This window comes from Dicentrarchus labrax, unplaced genomic scaffold (assembly GCF_905237075.1).
Source record: "Dicentrarchus labrax unplaced genomic scaffold, dlabrax2021, whole genome shotgun sequence".
NCBI classification, from domain to species: domain Eukaryota; kingdom Metazoa; phylum Chordata; class Actinopteri; family Moronidae; genus Dicentrarchus; species Dicentrarchus labrax.
In genome coordinates, this window is record NW_026136713.1 from 23,576,325 (window position 1) to 23,598,982 (window position 22,658).

Below are 22,658 nucleotides of genomic sequence, written 5' to 3' on the forward strand. Positions count from 1 at the left end.
TCTGACAATGGACTTGTCTCTGTACTTGTATTATTAGATCTTAGAGCTGCATTTGACACCATTGACCATAATATTCTTTTACAGAGACTTGAGCATCAAATTGGCATTAAAGGAACCGCACTAAGCTGGTTTAAGTCATATTTATCAGATCGTTCGCAATTTGTACATGTTAACGATGAATCTTCAATAAATACTACAGTTAGTCATGGAGTTCCACAAGGTTCTGTACTTGGACCAATACTATTTACTATATATATGCTCCCTTTAGGCAACATTATTAGGAATCACTCCATTAACTTTCACTGTTCACAAGTCCGATGAAATTAATCAATTATCTAAATTACAAACATGTCTTAAGGACATAAAATCCTGGATGAGCTGCAATTTTCTGATGTTACTCAGCAAAAACGAAATTCTCGTACTTGGCCCCAAAAACCTTAGAGACTCACTGTCTAAAGATATAGTTATTCTAGATGGCATTAACTTGGCCTCTAGCACCACTGTCAGGAATCTTGGAGTTATCTTTGATCAGGATTTGTCATTTAACTCCCACATAAAGCAGACCTCTAGGACTGCCTTCTTTCATCTACGTAATATTAGAAAAATTAGACACATACTATCACAGACAGATGCAGAAAAACTAATCCATGCATTTGTTACTTCAAGGCTGGATTACTGCAACTCTTTATCAGGTTGCCCCAATAAGTCCATTAAAACGCTCCAATTAATTCAGAACGCTGCAGCACGAGTACTGACAGGAACTAGAAAAAGAGATCACATCTCTCCTGTACTAGCTTCTCTGCATTGGCTCCCTGTAAAATGTAGAATAGAATTTAAAATCCTCCTCCTCACCTATAAAGCTCTTCATGGTCAGGCCCCTTCATATCTTAAAGAGCTCATAGTACCCTATTACCCCTCTAGAACACTACGTTCTCTGAATGCTGGGCTACTTGTGGTTCCTATAGTCTCTAAAAGTAGAACAGGAGCCAGAGCCTTCAGTTACCAAGCTCCTCTCCTGTGGAACCAGCTTCCAGTTGTGGTTCGGGAGGCAGACACCCTCTCCACATTCAAGAGTAGGCTTAAGACATTCCTCTTTGATAAAGCTTATAGTTAGGGCTGGATCAGGTGAGTCCTGAACCATCCCTTAGTTATGCTGCTATAGGCCTAGACTATCGGGGGATTTCCCATGGTGAACTGAGCTCCTCTCTTCCTCTCTCTTTCTGCACTCATTCATGTCCCATTAATGCATGTTACTAACTTCACTTCTTCCCCGGAGTTCTTGTGCTTTCTCGTCTCGCAGGTCCTTGTCGATCCTGGTGGAGCCTCCTGCCATGGTCCTGCTAGATTGCCATTGCCAATACTGTTGTTGCTGTGCACCTGCCTATCTGTCTCTCTCTCTCTCACCCCAACTGGTCGAGACAGACGACCACCCACCTAAAGCCGAAGGATCTGTCCTAGGTTTCTGCCTTTTAACAGGCAGTGTTTCCTTGCCCTTGTCTCCAAGGTCTTGCTCATGGTGGTACTGTTGGGTCTCTGTAATTAATGTTTTAAAGAGTTTGGTCTAGACCTGCTCTATTTGAAAAGTGTCCTGAGATAACTTCTGTTATGAATTGGCGCTATACAAATAAAACTGAATTGAATTGAATATATAGTCTGTATATGTATATATTAATAGTGTTCAGTATAGTATTCTTCCAGGCGGAGCAGAGCAGGTTGATAGGGGTACGTTAACCAAGATAACCTGCTCCTTAATCACCATGACAACATACCTCAGTTAAGATCCAACTGTTGTAGAATGAGTTCACCTGAACTCAGCCGGATAAGACAGTTAGCTCACTGTATAGTAGAGCCCTCTGCTGTTTGTTGTTGTTTGTTGTTGTAGTGAACAACAAGAACACAGTTCCACAGGAATGAATAGAATTTATTGATCATCCACAGTAAAAATAAAATCCAGCTGCAGAAACGATCAGAAACAAACAACAACCTGCAGAAAACAAACTAGATCAATATAATCAATAATATACATTAATCAATAATCAATCAGTGATCACTGAGTACAAAAGCATCCTGTGATGTCAGTGTGATGTCAGATGTAGAGGGGGTGGTACTGGCGGTGGGTCAGTCTCTTCCTGCAGGTAGGGCAGGTGTGTGATGATGTCAGAGCATCTCTCAGACACTGGCTGCAGAACACGTGACCACATTTAGTGGAAACAACCAATCGGCCGCTCTCGACGATCTGTGGAGGTAACCACAACCAGCCAATCAGAGAGCAGGATTCTACCTGCTGTTCACAGGCAACAGCAGACAATCTAACCAATCACAGACAGTAATCGTACTCCAACAACAACAACAACAGATAAAATCAACATCAGGGGTCGATCATTAGAGTAGATCTGACTGTGATTCTATTTGTGTAGTAAATGAAGACGTTGATCAATTATGATCCTGACGTTACAGGACTGTGTAACAGGTGAGTAACAGGTGAGTAACAGGTGTGTATCAGGTGTGTAACAGGTGTGTTTGAGTCTCACCTCAGAGTACGAGTCCAGACAGACAGGACAGCTGATCGTCCCCGGAGTTGACCTGAAACACACAAACAGACTCAGCTGTCATTACACATTAACATATATAGCAGTGGCTCAGTCTATTACCTGGAGCTGATTTAAAGGTAACAGTGGATCGGTCTATTAACTAGAGATGATGTAACGGTAATAATGGATCAGTCTTAACTAGAGATGATGCAACAGCAGGGCCGGCCCAAGGCATAAGCAAACTAAGCAGCTGCTTAGGGCCCCGTGACCACTAGGGGGCCCCCAAGAGCAATTAACTTAAGAAGAAAAAGAAAGAAAAAAGTATTTCATTATTTTTTTCCATGTGTGAGTTTCCTACTGCCTCTCTGCTCGAAATGTCAGATCTCTGCTAGTAACGTGTGCAGTGCACCCAACCGTGCAGTACGCACTGAGCATCCAGGAGCCCAGGAGCAGGTGAAAGATGTCACAAAAAAGGACTTAACGTTACCTTCAGGGGCAGAAAAAAGAAAAAGGAAGAGGAGAAAAAACAACAAGATAAAGGTATGTTATATATGTATATTGGTAATGTAACATTTGGTGTCAAGGAGATTTTGAAAAGTTCCCTGAAATTAGGAAAGTCCCTAATTATTGTTGATATTTTGTTCCAAATACGTTAGCCTATAATAGCAAATTTGCTAGCTAACATTAGTTCGCCGTACTACTTCTCTCTTATGGGTTAGATATAGGATTATATAGGTTAGATATAGGATTATATAGGTTAGATATAGGATAGATATAGGATTATATAGGATAGATATAGGATTATATAGGTTAGATATAGGATTATATAGGATAGATATAGGATTATATAGGTTAGATATAGGATTATATAGGTTAGATATAGGATTATATAGGATAGATATAGGATTATATAGGATAGATATAGGATTATATAGGTTAGATATAGGATTATATAGGTTAGATATAGGATAGATATAGGATTATATAGGATAGATATAGGATTAGATAGGATAGATATAGGATTATATAGGTTAGATATAGGATTATATAGGTTAGATATAGGATTATATAGGATAGATATAGGATTATATAGGATAGATATAGGATTATATAGGATAGATAGCTTACTATTCAAGCTAACGTTGTTGTGTTTGTGTAATACTTTGAATAAATTGATTCTCAGTGTATTTATATTATTCTGGGTCGCTTTTTGGCATCAAAACAACGTTTTTGATAAGAACGTTTGATAGCAAATGTTTAATAACGTTAATTACAAACGCGGTGATGTTTGCTAGCAATATGGTTTTGCATTAATGAATTAATTTAGTAAACTTATAGTTTGAGGTATGTTGTTTGCTATTGTTTGCTGCAGAGCACAGTCATTTATGTGAGTAAATAAACATATTCCTTTTACATCAACTCCCTATGATGCTCATACGTTATATGAAACTTCCCCAGGAGCACTGTTAAAGTATTTAGGAGGAGGCACTGACTCAGCCCAGGGGCAATCCACCTCCTCAGGAGCAGCCAAGGCTGATGAATCAGGTGATCAAACACTGTCACCATATATATTTCATTTCTAGTCAAATTATCTCATGAAGATATACTAATATAAGATATAATCATATGACAAGGGACATGTTTTTCATCTCAGGTCCATCTCTATCCTCTGCTCCATCCACTGTGCCCACTGTCCTCTCTGCAACCTCAGCTGTAAACAGCCTTTAATTGCTCAGTGCACTGCAGAACTTCCTGAGATGAATATTTTTTTAATATAAGATAGAAGATATAATCATATGACAAGGTACATGATTTTAGACAAATCCATATTATTTCAAAACTTCTCAAGCAATTTTCAGTTGTTCCACTGGCAGTTTGTTTTCTTATTACAAGCTATTGCTGTAGAAAATAAGCTGCATCATTTTCAAGTTCTCACATTTAGTTAAGTTAAGTAAGTGTATTCGTAATGACAGAGTAGAATAAGTAGAATACGTTTATAGTAGGTGTGTGAATGATCAATAATCCTTATCATTGGCAGTAATAGAGGGCCCCAAAATCCAATTTTGCTTAGGGCCCCATGGAGGCTTGGGCCGGCCCTGTGTAACAGTAACAATGGATCAGTCTATTACCTGGAGGAGCTGTGGGTCTGTAGAGACGATATGACTGCAGCGTTGAGGACAGGGGGCGTGTCCTCGTCTTCATCACTGCTGACGACGTAACTCTCCCCTGTGGTGACTCTCCTGTTCTGAGGACCTGATGGAGGACAACCACACACATTTTACTTAGTGAAACTTTATTTAAGAATGATGACTGAACCTGAAGTGAGTAAAGTTTTACCTTCGTCTACCAGCTGGGACGTCACAGCAACAACAGCAGCAGCAAAGAACAAGAAGAAGAGTCAGTTTGAAAACTGAAGACATCTCAATAAACACATTAGCATGTTGTTAGCATGTCATTAATGTTTGTTATTAACATGTTACTAGCATGTTACTAATGTTTGTTACTAGTATATTATTAATGTTTGTTATTAGCGTGTTATTAATGTTTGTTATTAGCGTGTTATTAATGTTTGTTATTAGCGTGTTATTAATGTTACTAGTATTATGTTTGTTATTAGTATGTTATTAATGTTTGTTACTAGCATGTTACTAATGTTTGTAACTAGCATGTTACTAATGTTTGTAACTAGCATGTTACTAATGTTTGTTACTAGCATGTTACTAATGTTTGTTACTAGCGTGTTATTAATGTTTGTTATTAGCGTGTTATTAATGTTTGTTATTAGCATGTTATTAATGTTTGTTATTAGCATGTTATTAATGTTACTAGTATGTTATTAATGTTTGTTACTAGCATGTTACTAATGTTTGTTATTAGCATGTTATTAATGTTACTAGTATTATGTTTGTTATTAGTATGTTACTAATGTTTGTAACTAGCATGTTACTAATGTTTGTAACTAGCATGTTACTAATGTTTGTTACTAGCATGTTACTAATGTTTGTTACTAGCATGTTACTAATGTTTGTTATTAGCGTGTTATTAATGTTACTAGTATGTTATTAATGTTTGTTACTAGCATGTTACTAATGTTTGTTATTAGCGTGTTATTAATGTTACTAGCATGTTACTAATGTTTGTTACTAGTATATGTTATTACGACCACCAACCTAGAGCCGGAGGATCTGTCCTAGGTTTCTGCCTTTTAACAGGCAGTGTTTCCCTTGCCCTTGTCACCAAGGTCTTGCTCATGGTGGTACTGTTGGGTCTCTGTAATTAATGTTAAAGAGTTCGGTCTAGACCTGCTCTATTTGAAAAGTGTCCTGAGATAACTTCTGTTATGAATTGGCGCTATACAAATAAAATTGAATTGAATTGAATTGAATTAATGTTTGTTACTAGTATATGTTACTAATGTTTGTTACTAGTATATGTTACTAATGTTTGTTACTAGTATGTTACTAATGTTTGTTACTAGTATATGCTGTTAATGCTTGTTACTAGTATGTTACTAATGTTTGTTACTAGTATATGTTACTAATGTTTGTTACTAGTATGTTACTAATGTTTGTTACTAGTATATGCTGTTAATGCTTGTTACTAGTATATGTTACTAATGTTTGTTACTAGTATGTTACTGTTTGTTACTAGTGTATGTTACTAATGTTTGTTACAAGTATATGCTATTAATGTTTGTTACTAGTATATGCTGTTAATGTTTGTTACTAGTATATGTTATTAATGTTTGTTACTAGTATATGTTATTAATGTTTGTTACTAGTATATGTTATTAATGTTTGTTACTAGCATGTTACTAATGTTTGTTACTAGCATGTTACTAATGTTTGTTACTAGTATATGTTACTAATGTTTGTTACTAGTATATGTTACTAATGTTTGTTACTAGTATGTTACTAATGTTTGTTACTAGCATGTTACTAATGTTTGTTACTAGAATATGTTACTAATGTTTGTTACTAGTATATGTTACTAATGTTTGTTACTAGTATATGTTATTAATGTTTGTTACTAGTATGTTACTAATGTATGTTACTAGCATGTTACTAATGTTTGTTACTAGCATGTTACTAATGTTTGTTACTAGCATGTTACTAATGTTTGTTACTAGTATATGTTACTAATGTTTGTTACTAGTGTATGTTATTAATGTTTGTTACTAGCATGTTAATGTTTGTTACTAGTATGTTATTAATGTTTGTTACTAGTATGTTACTAATGTTTGTTACTAGCATGTTACTAATGTTTGTTACAAGTATATGTTACTAATGTTTGTTACTAGCATGTTACTAATGTTTGTTACTAGTATATGTTACTAATGTTTGTTACTAGTATATGCTGTTAATGTTTGTTACTAGTATATGTTACTAATGTTTGTTACTAGTATATGTTACTAATGTTTGTTACTAGTGTATGTTATTAATGTTTGTTACTAGCATGTTAATGTGTTACTAGTATATGTTATTAATGTTTGTTACTAGTATATGTTAATGTGTTACTAGTATATGTTATTAATGTTTGTTACTAGTATATGTTAATGTGTTACTAGTATATGTTATTAATGTTTGTTACTAGTATATGTTATTAATGTTTGTTGCTAGCATGTTAATGTTTGTTACTAGTATATGTTACTAATGTTTGTTACTAGTACATGTTATTAATGTTTGTTACTAGTATATGTTATTAATGTTTGTTACTAGTATATGTTATTAATGTTTGTTACTAGTATATGTTAATGTGTTACTAGTATATGTTATTAATGTTTGTTACTAGTATATGTTATTAATGTTTGTTACTAGTATATGTTATTAATGTTTGTTACTAGTATATGTTATTAATGTTTGTTACTAGTATATGTTATTAATGTTTGTTACTAGTATATGTTACTAATGTTTGTTACTAGTATATGTTATTAATGTTTGTTGCTAGCATGTTAATGTTTGTTACTAGTATGTTAATGTTTGTTACTAGTATATGTTAATGTGTTACTAGTATATGTTATTAATGTTTGTTACTAGTATATGTTACTAATGTTTGTTACTAGTATATGTTATTAATGTTTGTTGCTAGCATGTTAATGTTTGTTACTAGTATATGTTAATGTTTGTTACTAGTATATGTTAATGTGTTACTTGTATATGTTATTAATGTTTGTTACTAGTATATGTTACTAATGTTTGTTACTAGCATGTTAATGTGTTGCTAGTATATGTTACTAATGTTTGTTGCTAGTATATGTTACTAATGTTTGTTACTAGTATGTTATTAATGTTTGTTACTAGTATGTTATTAATGTTTGTTACTAGTATATGTTAATGTGTTACTAGTATATGTTATTAATGTTTGTTACTAGTATATGTTAATGTGTTACTAGTATATGTTATATACTCGCAGGTTCTCATGGATCCTGGTGGAGCCTCCTGCCATGGTCCAGCTTGACTGCCATTGCCAATACTGTTGTTGCTGTGCACCTGTCTGTCTGTCTGTCGCTCTCTCTCTCTCTCTCTCTCTCTCTCTCTCTCTCTCTCTCACCCCAACTGGTCGAGACAGACGACCACCCACCTAGAGCCGGAGGATCTGTCCTAGGTTTATGCCTTTTAACAGGAAGTTTTTCCTTGCCCTTGTCGCCAAGTGCTTGCTCATGGTGGTACTGTTGGGTCTCTGTAATTAATGTTAAAGAGTTCGGTCTAGACCTGCTCTATTTGAAAAGTGTCCTGAGATAACTTCTGTTATGAGTTGGCGCTATACAAATAAAATTGAATTGAATTGAATTAATGTTTGTTACCAGTATGTTAATGTTTGTTACTAGTATGTTATTAATGTTTGTTACCAGTGTTCGTTACTAGTATATGTTATTAATGTTTGTTACTAGTATATGTTACTAATGTTTGTTACTAGTATATGTTACTAATGTTTGTTACTAGCATGTTAGTTTGTTACTAGCATGTTAATGTGTTACTAGTATATGTTATTAATGTGTGTTACTAGTATATGTTATTAATGTGTGTTACTAGTATATGTTATTAATGTTTGTTACTAGTATATGTTATTAATGTTTGTTACTAGTATGTTATTAATGTTTGTTACTAGTATATGTTACTAATGTTTGTTACTAGTATATGTTACTAATGTTTGTTACTAGTATGTTATTAATGTTTGTTACTAGTATGTTATTAATGTTTGTTACTAGTATATTATTAATGTTTGTTACTAGCATGTTAATGTTTGTTACTAGTATGTTAATGTTTGTTACTAGTATATGTTAATGTGTTACTAGTATATGTTATTAATGTTTGTTACTAGTATATGTTACTAATGTTTGTTGCTAGTATATATTACTAATGTTTGTTGCTAGTATATGTTACTAATGTTTGTTACTAGTATATGTTACTAATGTTTGTTACTAGTATATGTTATTAATGTTTGTTACTAGTATATGTTATTAATGTTTGTTACTAGTATATGTTACTAATGTTTGTTACTAGTATATGTTAATGTTTGTTACTAGTATATGTTAATGTGTTGCTAGTATATGTTACTAATGTTTGTTGCTAGTATATGTTACTAATGTTTGTTACTAGTATGTTATTAATGTTTGTTACTAGTATGTTATTAATGTTTGTTACTAGTATATGTTAATGTGTTACTAGTATATGTTATTAATGTTTGTTACTAGTATATGTTAATGTGTTACTAGTATATGTTATATACTCGCAGGTTCTCATGGATCCTGGTGGAGCCTCCTGCCATGGTCCAGCTTGACTGCCATTGCCAATACTGTTGTTGCTGTGCACCTGTCTGTCTGTCTGTCGCTCTCTCTCTCTCTCTCTCTCACCCCAACTGGTCGAGACAGACGACCACCCACCTAGAGCCGGAGGATCTGTCCTAGGTTTCTGCCTTTTAACAGGCAGTTTTTCCTTGCCCTTGTCGCCAAGTGCTTGCTCATGGTGGTACTGTTGGGTCTCTGTAATTAATGTTAAAGAGTTCGGTCTAGACCTGCTCTATTTGAAAAGTGTCCTGAGATAACTTCTGTTATGAGTTGGCGCTATACAAATAAAATTGAATTGAATTGAATTAATGTTTGTTACCAGTATGTTAATGTTTGTTACTAGTATGTTATTAATGTTTGTTACCAGTGTTCGTTACTAGTATATGTTATTAATGTTTGTTACTAGTATATGTTACTAATGTTTGTTACTAGTATATGTTACTAATGTTTGTTACTAGTATATGTTACTAATGTTTGTTACTAGCATGTTAGTTTGTTACTAGCATGTTAATGTGTTACTAGTATATGTTATTAATGTGTGTTACTAGTATATGTTATTAATGTTTGTTACTAGTATATGTTATTAATGTTTGTTACTAGTATATGTTACTAATGTTTGTTACTAGTATATGTTACTAATGTTTGTGACTAGTATGTTAATGTTTGTTACTAGTATGTTATTAATGTTTGTTACTAGCATGTTAATGTTTGTTACTAGTATGTTATTAATGTTTGTTACTAGTATGTTATTAATGTTTGTTACTAGTATATTATTAATGTTTGTTACTAGCATGTTAATGTTTGTTACTAGCATGTTAATGTTTGTTACTAGCATGTTAATGTTTGTTACTAGTATATGTTATTAATGTTTTTTACTAGTATGTTATTAATGTTTGTTACTAGTATATGTTATTAATGTTTGTTACTAGCATGTTAATGTTTGTTACTAGTATGTTATTAATGTTTGTTACTAGTATGTTATTAATGTTTGTTACTAGTATATTATTAATGTTTGTTACTAGCATGTTAATGTTTGTTACTAGCATGTTAATGTTTGTTACTAGTATGTTAATGTTTGTTACTAGTATATGTTATTAATGTTTGTTACTAGTATGTTATTAATGTTTGTTGCTAGTATATGTTATTAATGTTTGTTACTAGCATGTTAATGTTTGTTACTAGTGTATGTTATTACTGTTTGTTACTAGTGTATGTTACTAATGTTTGTTACTAGTATATGTTATTAATGTTTGTTACTAGTATGTTATTAATGTTTGTTGCTAGTATGTTATTAATGTTTGTTGCTAGTATATGTTATTAATGTTTGTTACTAGCGTATGTTATTAATGTTTGTTACTAGTATATGTTGTTAATGTTTGTTACTAGCATGTTAATGTGTTACTAGTATATGTTATTAATGTTTGTTGCTAGTATATGTTATTAATGTTTGTTACTAGTATATGTCATTAATGTTTGTTACTAGTATATGTCATTAATGTTTGTTACTAGCATGTTACTGTTTGTTACTAGCATGTTAATGTTTGTTACTAGTATATGTTACTAGTGTTTGTTACTAGTATGTTACTAATGTTTGTTACTAGTATGTTACTAATGTTTGTTACTAGCATGTTAATGTTTGTTACTAGTATGTTAATGTTTGTTACTAGTGTATGTTATTAATGTTTGTTACTAGCATGTTAATGTTTGTTACTAGTATATGTTATTAATGTTTGTTACTAGCATGTTACTAATGTTTGTTACTAGCATGTTACTAATGTTTGTTACTAGCATGTCAATGTTTGTTACCAGTATATGTTACTAATGTTTGTTACTAGCATGTTATTAATGTTTGTTACTAGTATATTGTTAATGTTTATTAGCGTGTTATTAATGTTTGTTACCAGTATATGTTAATGTTTGTTACCAGTATATGTTAATGTTTGTTACCAGTATGTTAATGTTTGTTACTAGTGTTTGTTACTACCATGTTATTAATGTTTGTTGCTAGTAAATTATTAATGTTTGTTACTAGTATATGTTATTGATGTTTGTTATTAGCATGTTATTAATGTTTGTTACTAGTATATGTTATTAATGTTTGTTACTAGTATATGTTATTGATGTTTGTTATTAGCATGTTATTAATGTTTGTTACTAGTATATTATTCATGTTTGTTATTAGCGTGTTATTAATGTTTGTTACTAGTATATTATTAATGTTTGTTATTAGCGTGTTATTAATGTTTGTCACTAGTATATTATTAATGTTTGTTATTAGCGTGTTATTAATGTTTGTTATTAGCATGTTATTAATGTTTGTTACTAGTATATTATAATGTTTGTTACTAGTATATCATTAATGTTTGTTATTAGCGTGTTATTAATGTTTGTTACTAGTATATTATTAATGTTTGTTATTAGCATGTTATTAATGTTTGTTACTAGTATATTATTAATGTTTGTTATTAATGTTTGTTATAAGCGTGTGATTAATGTTTGTTATTAGCGTGTGATTAATGTTTGTTACCAGCACTGAGTCGTTGTTGGTCAGGTCGACCACAGGAGCCTCTGATCCCTCACAGGTCAGATCCACCACCTCCTCCACACCTGAACACACCAGTTATTGATTATTGATCAGATCAGACCATGCTAATCAATAACAGAGAGCACTGATCTGTACTGACTGTCCTCAGTGTTGTCCATCACGTCGATGGTTTCTGTGGGGGGAGCGGGGTCACCATCTGACGTCCTGCTAATGTTAGCCGCTCTGTTAGTGACAGCCGTCCTCCTAGCGTTAACCCCTCTGCTGGTCTTGGTGCTGGATCTGGAACCCAGAGGACTTCCTGTGGTCCTCCTCTTCCTCTGAGCCTGAACACACATTATTATTATTATTATTATTGATTATACTGAAGACCTACTTTATTTTGAACTTCCTTTTTACAAATCGCTACACAGCCTCGTCTGTTTAAGGGAAGAAGAAACTTACAGAGCTGCTCATATCAGAGACACCGAAGACACTGAGGAAGAAACACACACAGAGGGTCAATTAGAAACACATCAGACCATATCAGACCTCATTCAATTCAATTCAATTTTATTTGTATAGCACCAATTCATAACAGAAGTTATCTCAGGACACTTTTCAAATAGAGCAGGTCTAGACCCGAACTCTTTAACATTAATTACAGAGACCCAACAGTACCACCATGAGCAAGACCTTGGAGACAAGGGCAAGGAAAAACTGCCTGTTAAAAGGCAGAAACCTAGGACAGATCCTCCGGCTCTAGGTGGGTGGTCGTCTGTCTCGACCAGTTGGGGTGAGAGAGCGAAAGAGACGCACAGCAACAACAGTAGCAACAACTACACTAATAGTAGTGACTGATGATGATGAACATGAAGAACATCCGACCAGAGAGCTCGCTGATGCCAGAAGAATATCTATGAGGATCAATATCTAGCAAGCTACAGCCAATCAGAGACTCTCTCAGGCACACAGGAAGCAGAGAACCAGTAGTTACTATGGTAACGCCATCACTCACACACAGACAGTGAATGATCCACCAATCAATTCTATTGATCAGAATTGATGATATTGATCAGTATACGCTGTATCTCTCACTGCATTAGCAGTTAGCTATGGCTTCTCCCTCTCCCTCTGCTCTGTCCTGCTCAGTGTGTCAGATGTTCAGTTATTCCTCTGCCTCCTTTAACGATAATGGTTCTTGTATTAAGGGTAGTTTATTTACTGCGCTGGAGGCGAGGCTTAGTGAGTTAGAGGAACGGTACCGCACCACTGAGATATCTTTAGCCGCTATAGTTAGCCAGCCCCCAGTAGCCGGTGTGGTCCAACCGAAGGTAGCTTCTGCTAGCTCTGTAGTTCCTCCGGTAGTTCCTCCGGTAGTTCCCGAGCAGCCGGGAAGACAGGGAGGTGACTGAGCGAAGGAAGACTAAAACACCGAAGCCCACAGTTCATCACCAACCCATTCATGTTTCCAATACATTTTCCCCACTCAGCGATACACCCGCTGAGGAACCCACTCTGGTTATTGGCAGCTCCATAGTCAGAAATGTGAAGTTAGTGAAGCCAGCGGCCATAGTTAAATGTATCCCTGGGGCCAGAGCGGGCGACATTGAATCAAATTTAGAACTGCTGGCTAAAGATAAACGTAAATACAGTAAGATTGTTATCCACGTCGGCGGTAACGACACCCGTTTACACCAATCGGAGGTCACTAAGATTAATGTGGAGTCGGTGTGTAATTATGCTAAAACAATGTCGGACACCGTAGTTTTCTCTGGACCCCTCCCCAATGTGACCAGTGATCACATGTATAGACGCATGTCGTCATTCCACCGCTGGCTGTCGAGGTGGTGTCCAGCAAACGATGTGGGCTTCATTGATAACTGGAAGCCTTTTTGGGGAAAACCTGGTCTGATTAGGGAGAGACGGCATCCATCCCACTTTGGATGGAGCGGCTCTCTTATCTAGAAATATGGCGAAGTTTATTTCTAAAACCTGACAGTCCAGAGTTGGGACCAGGAAGCAGAGCTGCTGTCTTACACACTTCTCTGAGCTTTCTTTAGAACAGTCACCCACCCAAAACCCCATAGAGACTGTGTCTGTCCCCCGACCACCTAAACTATTTAAAGAAATAAAAACAAGAGGAGTTCAACATAAAAAATCTAATAAAAATTAAAACCAACTCCTCAGTAGCACAAAATAAGAGAATGAAATGTGGACTGTTAAATATCAGGTCTCTGTCCTCTAAAGCTGTTTTAGTGAATGAATTAATATCAGATTATGATATTGATTTACTTTGTCTTACTGAGACCTGGTTGTCCCACGAGGAGTATGTTAGCCTAAATGAATCCACCCCCCCCAGTCATATTAATACTCACATTCCTCGAGGCACAGGCCGAGGAGGTGGAGTGGCAGCCATATATGATTCGAGCGTTTTAATGGACCCTAAACCTAAACTAAATTATAATTCATTTGAAAGCCTTGTTCTTAGTCTTTCTCACCCATCCTGGAAAACACTGCAGCCAGTTCTATTTGTTATAGTGTACCGCGCTCCTGGACCGTACTCTGATTTTATATCTGAATTTTCAGAGTTTCTATCAAGCTTAGTCCTTAAATCAGATAAAGTAATTATTGTAGGTGATTTTAATATTCATGTGGATGTTAACAATGACAGCCTTAGTAATGCATTTATATCATTAATAGACTCAATTGGCTTCTGTCAGAGTGTAAATAAACAAACTCATTGTTTTAATCACACTCTTGATCTTGTTCTATCATATGGCATTGATATTGAACATTTAATAGTCTTCCCACATGATCCTTTCCTATCTGACCATTATTTAATAACTTTTGAATTCATACTATTAGATTATAAGCCATTAGGCAAAACTTCCTACAGCAGATGTCTATCTGACAGTGCTGTAGCTAAATTTAAGGAGGAGATTCCTTCAGTGTTTAATTCAATGCCATGTCTGAATTTAACAGAGTCCTATAATGACTTTAGTCCCTCTGAAATTGATAATCTTGTCGATAGTGCTGCAGGCTCACTACGATCAACATTAGACTCTATCGCTCCTATAAAAAGGAAATTATTTAAACATAGGAACTAGCACCTTGGTACAACCACCAAACCCGCCAGTTAAAACAAATAGCTACGAAATCTGAAAGGAAATGGCGCTCTTCCAAATTATCAGAATATCGCTCAATTTGGCAAGTTAATCTTAAAACCTATAGAAAGGCCCTCCGTAATGCCAGAGGAGCCTATTACTCAGCACTAATAGAAGAAAATAAGAATAACCCTAGGTTCCTCTTCAGCACTGTAGCCAGGCTGACAGAGAGTCACAGCTCTATTGAGCCACATATCCCCATAAACTTAAGTAGCAATGACTTCATGAGCTTCTTTTATAACAAAATTATTACTATTAGAGAGAAAATTAATCACCAACTGCCATCAACAGTTATCAGTGGCTCTCCAAGTTCAGGGACTTCTGCCAATGTAAACTTAGATATATATTAAGACTGTTTTTCTGCTATCGATCTTCATCAGTTAACTTCAATCATTTCTTCATCGAAGCCATCAACCTGTCTATTAGACCCGATCCCAACTAGGCTGCTTAAAGAAGTTGTTCCCTTAATTGGCACTTCTTTACTGGATATGATTAATCTTTCTTTATTATCAGGATATGTACCACAGTCCTTTAAAGTAGCTGTAATTAAACCCCTTCTTAAAAAGTCCACTCTTGACCCAGGGGTTTTAGCCAACTATAGACCGATTTCTAACCTCCCCTTCCTCTCTAAGATTCTGGAGAAAGTAGTCGCCAAAGAGTTGTGTGACTTTCTACATAACAATAGTTTATTTGAGGATTTTCAGGCAGGATTTAGAGTTCATCACAGCACAGAGACAGCTCTGGTTAAAGTTAATAATGACCTTCTGACTGCTTCTGACAATGGACTTGTCTCTGTACTTGTATTATTAGATCTTAGAGCTGCATTTGACACCATTGACCATAATATTCTTTTACAGAGACTTGAGCATCAAATTGGCATTAAAGGAACCGCACTAAGCTGGTTTAAGTCATATTTATCAGATTGTTCGCAGTTTGTACATGTTAATGATGAATCTTCAATAAATACTACAGTTAGTCATGGAGTTCCACAAGGTTCTGTACTTGGACCAATACTATTTACTTTATATATGCTCCCTTTAGGCAACATTATTAGGAATCACTCCATTAACTTTCACTGTTATGCAGATGATACGCAGTTATATCTATCGATCAAGCCCGATGAAATTAATCAATTATCTAAATTACAAACATGTCTTAAGGACATCAAATCCTGGATGAGCTGCAATTTTCTGATTTTTTGAACTCAGAAAGAAATGAAATTCTTGTTCTTGGCCCCAAAAACCTTAGAGACTCACTGTCTAAAGATATAGTTACTCTAGATGGCATTACCTTGGCCTCTAGCACCACTGTTATTGGAATATTGGAGTTATCTTTGATCAGGATTTGTCTTTTAATTCCCACATGAAGCAGACCTCTAGGACTGCCTTCTTTCATTTACGTAATATTACAAAAATTAGACACATACTATCACAGACAGATGCAGAAAAACTAATCCATGCATTTGTTATTTCAAGGCTGGATTACTGCAACTCTTTATTATCAGGTTGCCTCAATAAGTCCATTAAAACACTCCAATTAATTCAGAACGCTGCAGCACGAGTACTGACAGGAACTAGAAAAAGAGATCACATCTCTCCTGTACTAGCTTCTCTGCACTGGCTCCCTGTAAAATGTAGAATAGAATTTAAAATCCTCCTCCTCACCTATAAAGCTCTTCATGGTCAGGCCCCTTCATATCTTAAAGAGCTCATAGTACCCTATTACCCCTCTAGAACACTACGTTCTCTGAATGCTGGGCTACTTGTGGTTCCTATAGTCTCTAAAAGTAGAACAGGAGCCAGAGCCTTCAGTTACCAAGCTCCTCTCCTGTGGAACCAGCTTCCAGTTGTGGTTCGGGAGGCAGACACCCTCTCCACATTCAAGAGTAGGCTTAAGACATTACTCTTTGATAAAGCTTATAGTTAGGGCTGGATCAGGTGAGTCCTGAACCATCCCTTAGTGATGCTGCTATAGGCCTAGACTCTCGGGGGATTTCCCATGGTGCACTGAGCTCCTCTCTTCCTCTCTCTTTCTGCACTCATTCATGTCCCATTAATGCATGTTACTAACTTCACTTCTTCCCCGGAGTTCTTGTGCTTTCTCGTCTCGCAGGTTCTTATCGATCCTTGTGCAGCCTCCTGCCATGGTCCTGCTAGATTTCCATTGCCAATACTGTTGTTGCTGTGCACCTGTCTGTCTCTCTGTCTCTCTCTTTCACCCCAACTGGTCGAGGCAGACGACCACCCACCTAGAGCCGAAGGATCTGTCCTAGGTTTCTGCCTTTTAACGGGCATTTTTTCCTTGCCCTGGTCGCCAAGTGCTTGCTCATGGTGGTACTGTTGGGTCTCTGTAAATAATGTTATAAGGATTTCGGTCTAGACCTGCTCTATTTGAAAAGTGTCCTGAGATAACTTCTGTTATGAATTGGCGCTATACAAATAAAACTGAATTTAATTGAAATTGAATTGAATCTTTATCCAATCCAACTTTACTTGTTAAGCAATTTAAAACAACCAAAGTTGACCAAAGTGCTGTACAGGAGAATAAATAAGACATCATAAATAAAAGACATAACAGCTCACGAGGCGCAGAATTACATAAAATAAGAAAAAAGAAAAGACATAAAACATGACTAAAAATAATAGCCGCGCAATAATAAGCAAAATAAGAAATTAAATCAAGTAAATAAAGTCGACATCTTACTAGGTGTCAAAGGCCACAGAGAAGAGATGGGTTTTAAGACGGGATTTAAAAACAGACAGAGAAGAGGCCTGTTTAACGTGCAGAGGCAGATCATTCCATAATTTAGGAACAGACACAGCAAAGGCATGGTTCCCTCTGAGCTTCCGCTTAGTTTTAGGCACACTCAGGAGCAGCTGATCATCTGACCTGAGGGGGCGGATGGGTATATAGGGGTGTAGAAGCTCAGAGAGGTAGGGCGAGGCAAGACCATTCAGGGATTTAAAAGCAAATAAAAGAATTTTAAAATGGATCCTAAATTGAATAGGCAGCCAGTGGAGTGAGGCTAAAATGGGGGAAATGTGCTCATGTTTACGTGTGCCAGTTAAAAGACATGCAGCAGCATTCTGTACCATCTGGAGACGGGCGATGGAGGACCCACTGATCCACTGTGTCAAATGCAGTAGTTAAATCTAAAAGCACAAGGATAACACAGTCACCAGAGTCAGTAGCTCAAAAGATATCAATAAAAACTCTCAAGAGAGCTGATTCGGTGCTGTGCAGGGTTTTAAAACCGGATAGGAAAACCTCTAGGATATTATGTTCTTCCAGAAAGGCCATTAATTGACTGTGCACAACCTTCTCCAGGATTTTTTAAAAGGAAAGGCAATTTGGAGATAGGCCTGAAATTAGCAAGAACTGCAGGATCTAGAGCAGGTTTTTTAATCAGAGGTTGCACTACTGCATGTTTAAAATTTTAAGGGACCACACCTGAGGACAGACTGCTATTTATGACTGCAATAACAGATGGTCCTACAGTGGGGAAAACCTCTTTAAATAGTCGAGGGGGGACAGCATCATTTGGAGAACCCGAGGGCTTCAAATGACCAACAACCTCCGGTAAAAAGGAAAAAGTCACAGGCTCAAAATGGTCAAAAACAGCAGAGCAGGGAACAGAGATTGAGGGGTCATAAGCTGAAGGTGAGATTTGAGCCCTAATTGAAGTGACCTTATCAATAAAAAAGTGAAGGAAGTTTCCACACACAGCAGGGGACGCCTCCATACAGGCAGTTTGTGGGGCATTAAGAACTGAGTCAATAGTGTTTAACAAAGGCTTGTGACAGTTTGACTGGATAATATCCGAGAAATGTTTTCTTTTAGCATCTTTCACAGTTTTCTGATAATGACGCCAGCAGTCCCTTAACATTTGAAAAGACACCTGCAGTTTGTCCTTCTTCCACTTGCGCTCAGCTCTACGGCACTCACGTCTGACAGCATGAGTTGTGTCATTTAGCCAGGGCTCAGATTTAGTTTTAGGCTGCCTGGATTTTAATGGAGCCACAGTGTCTAAAACAGTTTGGCAGGTGGAGTGAAACCATGAGGTAAGCTCTTCTGAATTGCACACAGACTCAGGAATGATGGAGTTCTGACTGAAAGCAACTGAGAACTGAACAGCAGTGGAAGGGTTAATAATGCGACAGCGCCGAGCAGCAGCGCGAGGTTTAACTGTATGACAGGCAAGAGCAGCCTCAAATAATACAGGCATATGGTCAGGAAACACTGTGTCACGTATCTCTAGGTTAAAAACGGGCAAACCATATGATAAGACAAGATCAAGTGTGTGTCTGTGTTCTTGTGTGGGTCCAGACACAGATTGCACAAGATTAAAAGAATCAATGAGGTTTAGAAACCCCTTTGCCATTGGCTTATCAGGACAACACACATGAACATTAAAATCCCCAACAATAAGAACACGGTCATATTTAGGCATGATTTCAGCCAGGAAATCAGAAAAGTCATTTAAAAAGACCTTATTGTACTTGGGAGGCCGATAGACCACAGCACACAACACTGTGTGAGAGCGACCAAGCTCAAATAAGCTCAGTTCAAAGCTGGTGAAAGAGGATGACAGCAATAACTGCTTACATTTATAATGGCTCTTATAGACGGTCGCTATTCCTCCTCCTCGGCCTGACGTCCGCGAGGGGTTAAAGTAGCAGCAATCATGGGGTAAAAGTTCAGTGAAAGCGCTGGATTCACCAACACTCAGCCATGTCTCAGTCACACAGAGGAAATCCAATCCTCGGGACGTGAAGAAGTCCTTAAAGACAAAAGTCTTGTTCGCTAGTGATCTAGCATTTACCAGGCCAATCCTGGCAGGATCTTTATGGATGATATTGATCAGTATACACTGTATCTTTATGGATGATATTGATCAGTATACACTGTATCTTTATGGATTATTGATCAGTATACACTGTATCTTTATGGATGATATTGATCAGTATACACTGTATCTTTATGGATTATTGATCAGTATACACTGTATCTTTATGGATGATATTGATCCTGTATTGACAGTCAGACTGTGGACATATGACGGCCTTTAGCTCGTGTTTCTAGAGTTACGTGTTGTTACGAACACGTTAGGAATTGTTAAAATGTGATATTTCTTAAAGGGAGTTTGGTGCAGGGAGCTTTTAGTTGGATTCAAACTGCTGATATGGATCATTGTTAACGTTTAGTCTCCACTACAGAAACACTAGCTAACTGCTGAAGGCTGATCAGGTTGCTGACTGTATTAGTTTGATTAATGTGAGTATTGATTACTGATCAATTACATTTTATTTGTATAGCACCAATTCATAACAGAAGTTATCTCAGGACACTTTTCAAATAGAGCAGGTCTAGACCGAACTCTTTATAACATTAATTACAGAGACCCAACAGTACCACCATGAGCAAGACCTTGGAGACAAGGGCAAGGAAACACTGCCTGTTAAAAGGCAGAAACCTAGGACAGATCCTCCGGCTCTAGGTGGGTGGTCGTCTGTCTCGACCAGTTGGGGTGAGAGAGAGAGAGACAGACAGACAGACAGAGAGAGAGAGAGAGAGAGAGAGCGAGAGACAGACAGACAGGTGCACAGCAACAACAGTATTGGCAATGGTAATCTAGCAGGACCATGGCAGGAGGCTCCACCAGGATCCATGAGAACCTGCGAGACGAGAAAGCGCAAGAACTCCGGGGAAGAAGTGAAGTTAGTAACATGCATTAATGGGACATGAATGAGTGCAGAAAGAGAGAGGAAGAGAGGAGCTCAGTGCACCATGGGAAATCCCCCGATAGTCTAGGCCTATAGCAGCATAACTAAGGGATGGTTCAGGACTCACCTGATCCAGCCCTAACTATAAGCTTTATCAAAGAGGAATGTCTTAAGCCTACTCTTGAATGTGGTGAGGGTGTCTGCCTCCCGAACCACAACTGGAAGCTGGTTCCACAGGAGAGGAGCTTGGTAACTGAAGGCTCTGGCTCCTGTTCTACTTTTAGAGACTATAGGAACCACAAGTAGCCCAGCATTCAGAGAACGTAGTGTTCTAGAGGAGCTTGGTAACTGAAGGCTGATCAGGATCATTATCAGCTAATTGTCCTGTAAATGGTTGTGTGCCTGTTTTTAAACTACTTTACTAATTAAACATGATGTCATTAATGATTTTATTAATAAGTCCTGATGATGAAATTACTTCAGGTCACAGACAGGAAGTTGTCTTTAGGGTCACACTAACTGCTCTGTTAGCATCATGCTAACCAACCTGACAGTTTAGAACTGTATTTAATTAACGTTAACTGTATTTAATTAACGTTAACTGTATTTAATTAACGTTAACTGTATTTAATCATTCAGCCAGTTAGCTCTCAGTTAGCTCTCAGTTAGCTAGCAGCCGGCTGTAGCAGGTGTTGTGATAAAATCGGTTCCCCTTCCAAAGTGTGTCCTGCTCCGGTTAACGTTCATTCACTCATTTAAATAAACGTTCAATAATGACACACTGTGGTTAAACTGTAGTGTTATTCAGAGAACAGATCCGCCCTCAGTAACCGGTAACAACAGTTAGCCGTTAGCATGCAGCTAACAGTTAGCATGCAGCTAACAGTTAGCAGCGTTCACTCACCGTCAGTGTGGTTTCTCTCCTGTTAGCAGTTAGCAGTTAGCTGCAGTGTAGCTACGCTAACACACGGAAACATCACAACCTGGGAACAAACGAACAGCAGCTAATGCTAACGTTAGCTTCTACCGCCGGTTGCAGCAGCTTCTTCTTCTTCTATACCGGAAGTCGTTAAGCAGAGTTGAGCCTCATTCCCGCCACCTGCTGTCTGACAGCGCGAGCCAGTCAATCAGCTGATTATTAAACAGTTATTGATTATTTCTAATGATCGATTATAATCAATGATTAGTAACAGACTGTGAGGATGTTTATTAATCTTTATTAAATCATCATATTGTTATTATATAATAATCAATAAACACTTAATCTGTGTTCCTTATTGAACTCCTCCAGTCACACATCTTATTATCAACATTAATGTTATATTATCAATATCAATAGTTTATTATCAGTCATATTATATGATCAATAATTGTATTATATTATCAATATTAATATTATATGATCAATAATTGTATTATATTATCAATATTAATATTATATGATCAATAATTGTATTATATTATCAATATTAATATTATATGATCAATAATTGTATTATATTATCAATATTAATATTATATGATCAATAATTGTATTATATTATCAATATTTTATGATCAGTAATTATATGATCAATAATTGTATTTCATTATAAATATTAATATTATATGATCAATAATTGTATTATATTATCAATATTAATATTATATGATCAATAATTGTATTATATTATAAATATTAATATTATATGATCAATAATTGTATTATATTATCAATATTAATATTATATGATCAATAATTGTATTATATTATCAATATTAATATTATATGATCAATAATTGTATTATATTATCAATATTAATATTATATGATCAATAATTGTATTTCATTATAAATATTAATATTATATGATCAATAATTGTATTATATTATCAATATTAATATTATATGATCAATAATTGTATTATATTATAAATATTAATATTATA

General features: G+C 36.0%; 1 protein-coding gene and 1 long non-coding RNA gene across 2 annotated transcripts; one reads left to right on the plus strand and one right to left on the minus strand.

The window, feature by feature from the left end:
* Positions 1 to 1,900: 1,900 nt before the first annotated feature.
* LOC127374629 (E3 ubiquitin-protein ligase RNF4) lies at positions 1,901 to 21,792 on the minus strand. The gene is made up of 8 exons (XM_051420192.1): positions 21,634 to 21,792; positions 12,305 to 12,335; positions 12,003 to 12,186; positions 11,846 to 11,925; positions 4,869 to 4,881; positions 4,661 to 4,784; positions 2,532 to 2,583; positions 1,901 to 2,236 (listed from the first exon to the last, which is right to left on the minus strand). Exons 2-8 carry the CDS (start codon positions 12,314 to 12,316, stop codon positions 2,087 to 2,089), a joined length of 615 nt encoding a protein of 204 aa, XP_051276152.1. The 5' UTR covers positions 12,317 to 12,335; positions 21,634 to 21,792; the 3' UTR covers positions 1,901 to 2,086.
* On the plus strand, positions 2,580 to 4,665 carry LOC127374720 (uncharacterized). The gene is made up of 3 exons (XR_007887235.1): positions 2,580 to 3,071; positions 3,990 to 4,076; positions 4,186 to 4,665. It is a non-coding gene; the product is annotated as an uncharacterized LOC127374720 (long non-coding RNA).
* Positions 21,793 to 22,658: the final 866 nt, after the last annotated feature.